Raw genomic sequence first — 6,622 nt, forward strand, 5'->3', positions numbered from 1 at the left:
AGAGAGAGAGAGAGAGAGAGAGAGAGAGAGAGAGAGAGAGAGAGAGAGAGAAAGAGAATGTCAAGTATTTAAAGGTTGCAGTTGCTCTATGTCACCCTTCAACAACCCAATGAATCATTCATCCTGATCAACCATTGCACTTTAAACAGTGTACAGTGTATAAACACCATACTATATTTGTAATTATAAACCTTTAAAATGAGGTAACATGATGAGATGGTTTGATGTGGCAATTAAAAAATGTCCTATTAGCGTGAAGACATGAATGAACAATATAGTGAGTGTTCTTGCTCATCGGCAATATTCTACTAAGCTAGTACACACTGTAAAAAAAGGATCTTACCTACTTAACTGGCATCCTACTCTGCACAATACTATATATATTCGCCCTCCACTGCCAACAATACAATATGAGCCTGTGCCAGAACCAGACTTATTTACTATATATGTGATGCATAAAATTGTTTTGTACTCCCCTTATATAGAAAACAAAGCATATATATATAATATATATATATTCATATCTGTTTGTTATACCCCTAACTGACCAGAGCCCTGCCCTTCCTCACCAGAATAGACAGAATGAGGAAGTAATATTTCTGGTAAATCAAGTTATTATACGAGTCCATAAAAGAGATGGAAAAATAATGTTTTATATTTAGAAGTAAAATGTGGGCAAACAGAGACTTCACGACTCTTCCTTTTTGAATTTGCAAAATCAATGTTTTTTTTAACATTTTCAAAATAAGTCACGTCTGCCATTTTTCAGGAGAGAAGCAACGTGGCATACAAATGTTCTCCACACCACAATAATCCACACAGATACAATTTAAAGCCCTTGACATACCTTCCCACATCCATACCCAGCCACCCAAAGTTTAAACTGATAAGACAGTAATTTTTCATCTCGCATAATATTACAAGTAAGCCTAGTTTTCTCCCCCTTCAACACAGCTATGCCACCACAATCTCCAGACAGGACTAAGCATGGTGACATCTTGCTGGATAAGCTCTTTCTTTCATCTAGGATCAGAGTGACCTGTCCTGTACATTGCATATCTCTCATACCAACATCAAAAGTGTTTCACAAACTTTTATAATTTTGAGAAAGTTCTCTTTGCATGAAGCCACAAATGGAAAAATACTGTAAAGAGTACGGGCCCTAACTTTAAAAAAAAACACAGGAAAAACTTCAGTAAATGTATTTGAATAGATGTGGTTTTTGACTACACACCTGCATATTATTACTGTCAAATGTCTCCAAAATAGTTGAGCAGGGGACACAAATTCTATTCATTAAGAAATTAACAAACTTGGAAGGTAAACTGGTCGGTTAGAATTTGGGACCGAGATAACTAATTATTTCAACATTAAAATGCACTGAAATATTTCAATCCTTGAATTTGGAACTCAAGAAATTTAGAAAGAATAGTAGACTTGAAAACAAGCAGCATAGAATGGATCAGGTAAAAGAATTTTTAAAATTGTGCAAACTTGAAGACTATACATTTTTGAATAGCAAAAGAAAAAATATGTGTGACGACGCGGTGGAATCAGGCGTTCGTCAATTTTTTTACATGTGCAGTTATCGGTATCACTTTACAGCTTGTTCAATTGTCTTGCTTTTGGTGAAAAAAATACTATCTTCGTCTACCATGAATTGAGGTCGAGATATTTGCGATTGAAAGAGGCGGGGGTCGCCTGGTTTAAGAGGTAAAATTATCGAGAAAATGGCCGCCAAAGTTTGATGACTTCCAAAGCTTGAGAGTCCTTAGAAACTGCAAATTTATATTTTTGTGCCTTAAATCAACATTTCTTAGTGAAATCCACACAATGTTTTTTAAATGGACCTTGAAGGTGTTGAGTCAAGAAACGAAAGTTCGATAAAAATTGCCAAATGGACAGTGCCTGGTTTCAATGCCTCACATATTATATATAATCACATGCCAAAAACCTGGGTTTTGGATATGCCTGGTTTTCTCAAAATGTTGAAAGTACTAGACTATTTCTTAGTGAAGTAAAAAGTAGACTTGTTGATCATTCTGTGCAGAACATAGAGGAAGAAGTCTGTTGCAAGTATGTTTTCTCTCTTACTAAGTTGTACAATTCCGTTTCAAGAAACAGCTGAATATGTCACCAACCTCCCACGGTATTGGAGCAGAAGAGTCACAGCTTTGTTAAAAACCCATAGCCTTCGATTAAATAACAATCTCTATCGGTGGAAATTAACTAATTCGCCCTTATGTGAGAGGTGTAACTCTCGTGAAATTTAACTAATTCGCCCTTATGTGAGAGGTGTAACTCTCGTGAAATTTAAGATGAATTTCACTTTATTTTCTATTGTTAATCCCTCCCAGCCTGACTCGGCCCAGTGACAGAAATATGCCATGTTTGACCCATGATAAGAGATATGTGCACAACCTGTACTTATTCATTACGGAAACTTTACTTATCAAATGAGTGTTTTATATGATGTGATGTGGGCCAATGGCCTTAAACACTGAATAAACTTACTTACATGCCAAAAAACAGACATGTACATTGATACTGAACTAAAACTTGTCAATTAACAAAGCAACAAATCACATATCTGGACGTTCTCAGATTCTGAACATAGAGAAATATTTTGATAAAACCCTGTGAGAACATATTCAAATGACATGTCTCCTCTAAAAAAAAAAACAAGTATTGAAAACAACTGCACACACAATGTAAGCACTCACCGAATGTCCACTGAAGTAAAGCAATCTCTTACCATCTCGCCACTTTTTATATTAAAAATTGTTATTCTATTGGCCCTACAAGGACATTATTTGAACATTTGGAGATTGAAATTAAAGCCAGTGTTTTGCTTTGCAATTTACACAAAGACTGTAAAATCATAAAATATATTTCACATTTCTCTTTCTTTCTGATTTTAAATGCTAAATCTAAGATGCACTCTTGAGTTTTGCCTCCTGTATAAAAAAAAAATCAAAAAAATCCCAAGCCAAATGGTATTAACAATTTAGTGTTATGCGGCCAAGGCAACTCACGATGTGAATGCAAGTCTGGTTTCCAACTTCTAGCAGACATAATAAAATAAAATTGGCTGGAGAAAAGAATTTGAACATACTGAAAATATCTTAAACTTGAACAGATACCTTATTTTTATAGATGTCTGAAGATATAAAGATGTGTAGCTCATGATTAAATTTATGGCAAAGTAAAAGGGAACACAAAGAATAAAGATAATGGTCCAACTGGAACTGGAGATATTCTTGACCAGGCAGGCCAAACTTTATTTGCAAAATAATCAAAATCCCTAGTTTGATAGAGAAAACCCATCAAAACTGGACAGTGTACACTGAATGGGTTAACTGTTTTTTACAACTCCCTGCATAAAATAACCACTTGTTGATTACACATAGAACACTACAATAAATAAGCTTCTAGATCTAGTTTGCTGATGATGTTATCAGGGACCAAAAAAAAAGTTTGAACTTTTTTGCTCTGTTTCAGTAAGCGTTTTATGGCACACTTGCAACACAATAAAAGCTATCGAATATTAATTAGTACTGGAAATTAGGTGATACAATAAAGTAACAAACACAAAAAAAGGAAGAGGAGAGATCAGGACAATAGATGTTTGATATAGAGGAAAGAAGGAGCAAACCACACCAGAGCACCCCCCAACCACCCATTTCAAACATTTGTTACTGTCTCTAACCGAACAGAAGGAAACCATCTGTACATGAAAAGAAAAGAAGGAAGGAACGATACAACATTTATGCTAAGTCTCAGGACCACAACAAACATAAAAAACACAATCATGTACCGATTATAACCATGAAATGAAAAAAATGGATCTAAAACAAACCAACAAACACATTTAACATAGGCTCGGCTACAAAAGACACAGGAGGGTTACAGATTTACAACCCTCAATTTGCTTTTAAACAATTTTTTAAATTATTTTCTCAATATCATGGGTTCTTTTTTTTAGGGAAGAGACTAGCCGTACTTAATGACGGCTAGACTGTTAGGCTAGCCGTACTTATTACGAAAAAAAAAATTAATATGAGGGCTAGATCTAGACTGACAACAACAAAAAAAGCCAACTGAATTGTAAATAATTTTTGTTTGCAGTACCTAACTTAAAGTATTTGTATTTGAGCGAAACCAGGTGACTTTTAAATGACAGTGCATGTATTTTAAACCTGAATAATTACTAATGAGACCTGTTTTCTAGGCCCAATGTATAGGGCTAGCTTTCTTGGCTAGTAAGGCTAGCCGTACTTATTATTGATGGCTGAATTGTAAAAGAAATTTTTAATTTGCAATGCCTAATTTGTATTTCAGATGAAAACAAAAGGTGCCTCACTGACTTGCATGTATTTTAAACCTGAATAATTACTAGATCTAGATCTAATGAGACCTGTGTACTCAACATGTTTGAGTCGATAGGGCCAAACCTAAATCTAAGTACGGTTAGACTGGCAGTAAGAGTTTTAAGTAAGAATTTATCGGCATTTGCAACACAATCAAGTCATAATATAAGTGCCGAAGATTAAAGGCGTCAAAAGAGAGTTGTTAGCAATCCAGGTCAAAAGAGAGAAACATAAAAAAGAAGGAGAGATCAGGATGATAGATGTTTGATAGGAAAGAAGGAGTCCAAGTCTTGCTCCAGCACACGATAACAATAAAAGATAAATGTCCATGCACAAGAACAACAAATAAACTTTAAAAAAAGAGTGCAAGTCACAAAGACCAAAGATTGTTAGGTTCCTGATAAGAAAACAGGTTTGGAAAACTAAGGCCCAAAAATGTAGGAGAAATAAAATATCCCATAAATTGCCATAAAAAGGAAAGTTCAAGACTAGATCTAGGACACCAACCAGAAAAGGAGCATAACATGAGAAAATGCATCTTTCTTCCTTTTTCTAAGACAAGATCTAACTTCATATGACCTCTTCACTTGCTCTAGTCATTGGACCCCCCATAAAAACTACAAAAGAAGTTATGATAAAGGCCTATCCTAAGACTATCATCAGCTGGTGACCCGGGAGGTCAACTCGACAAGGCCGCGACAGAGTTGAAGAACTCCCGGGTGCTAGATTCTAGATCATGCTCGGCACGGGTTGACCCAATAAAAATAAGAAACAGTGAAAAGGATCAAAATAGCCCAGCTCCAAACATATTCATTTTTAGTATTCCAATAACTGTTTCAATAGCAAAGGTTCTTGATTTTGAAAGCAAGAGAAGAAAACAAGGTGAAACTACAGGTCGATTGTGTTCCTCATTATCATAAACATTGGATCAGAGCGACAAAACACCGCGCCGACGTCACTCTAGCAGTATTCCGATCATTAGCGAGGGCGATTGTTATGCTCTCGATAGAAGAGGCCGATTACTCAATCGCATCAACACTCGGGCGGTCTAACAAGACACTACTAAACGGGGAATGACCAAATAAAAAGCAACAGTAGCGACAGAGCGATTCTATGCTAATGATATTGTAATAAAAGCATTCTTCTTACCTTCCGTTGCGGAGCCACACAGCTCGATAACAACGTGCAGTTTTCCATTTGGTTCCAAATCGATCTATGAACAGACAGACAAAACAATTAGGAACCACCCAATTCTGACATCATTCACGCATATATTTTATAGATTTGAGCAAACTGAAACCCGAGAATAAACTTAAGAACTGCAATTTAGGGACAAGAGTGCAATGGAATCCCAAATGATAATGTTTAATGCTAAGAACGTGAATTTCGGAAAATGTCCGGATGAGGCACCCCGATTCAGCTTACTCCAGAAAATGGCTACCGATGCCGTGCTCGATAGAGCATTTACCAAAGACTTACACAGCTAAAACAAATGAAATAAAGCATAAAAAAGGGTGTGACAACTTACCCAAAAGTCAGATTTTCCTTTCACATCATCAAACGGAATCGTGCAGTTGGCAACGAACTCGTCGGGTGGAATTGCGGCGTCATGAAACACCGTTAGATTCACATTCTGTCCATTGTGAACTTCCGACGTGAAATCCTCGTTCCAAACCCACTGTGGTTTAACACTTTTGGGCTTCGTAGTGGTCTTAGCTATGTACACTTCATCCACATCAATATTCACGTAGGGCTCAATCATCTGCGAGGCTTTTTCTTTCGTGGAACCCATCTGCAATCGTAGCGAGAAGTCCGTGGGTTTGAGATCCACGGCCTCGCAAACCTTTATTTTCACCGAACCGTTGAAGACCATTTTGGCCCTCCGCGACATTGAAGCCCGCTCAGAGGCCTCAGCAGAGGATCGGGGATAACTCAGCCAAATCCTGCCGTGCGGGGTAGCATTTAGAGGCCTGGCGATCAAATTTAATCCAGTTGAACTGAGAATATCACAGCAAAAAATATCACGGAAGTTGTAATACGAATTTTAGCACAGCCGTCAAGAAAATGCAGATACGTTTGCGCATGCGCTGTGATTAGTGGTCTTACCTCCGACCCGAGAAATTCTCGTGCCCGGATCACTCGGCCTCGCGGTGAGGCCACGGTGAGGGGCGAAATGGGATCCATGGATGAGAGAGAGAGAGAGAGAGAGAGAGAGAGAGAGAGAGAGAGAGAGAGAGAGAGAGAGAGAGGGT

At 37.4% G+C, this 6,622-nt stretch overlaps 2 protein-coding genes across 6 annotated transcripts in view; one reads left to right on the forward strand and one right to left on the reverse strand.

Moving 5' to 3' along the window:
* LOC100533493 (protein kinase C II) overlaps positions 1–6,445 on the reverse strand; it is a 31,457-nt gene extending 25,012 nt beyond the window's left edge. Inside the window, 2 exon segments of one of the 2 annotated variants that reach the window (NM_001204472.1) lie at positions 5,520–5,583; positions 5,899–6,421. In NM_001204472.1, the coding sequence (NP_001191401.1) occupies positions 5,520–5,583; positions 5,899–6,261 (427 nt within the window). In that variant the 5' untranslated portion in view covers positions 6,262–6,421. 2 annotated transcript variants of the gene reach the window in all.
* The window catches only part of LOC101864137 (iron-sulfur cluster assembly 2 homolog, mitochondrial), a 25,017-nt gene that overhangs the window by 2,970 nt on the left and 15,425 nt on the right, over positions 1–6,622 (forward strand). For 2 of the 4 annotated variants that reach the window (XM_035969212.1, XM_035969211.1), the window contains exon 2: positions 1,153–1,160. The gene's annotated coding sequence lies outside the window, so the exon portion shown is untranslated. The remainder of the gene's footprint in view (positions 1–1,152; positions 1,161–6,622) is intronic. The other 2 variants (XM_005096322.2, XM_035969213.1) reach the window with 1 other exon arrangement.

The sequence above is a fragment of the Aplysia californica genome, unplaced genomic scaffold (genome assembly GCF_000002075.1).
Source record: "Aplysia californica isolate F4 #8 unplaced genomic scaffold, AplCal3.0 scaffold00126, whole genome shotgun sequence".
Classification (NCBI taxonomy): Eukaryota; Metazoa; Mollusca; class Gastropoda; order Aplysiida; family Aplysiidae; genus Aplysia; species Aplysia californica.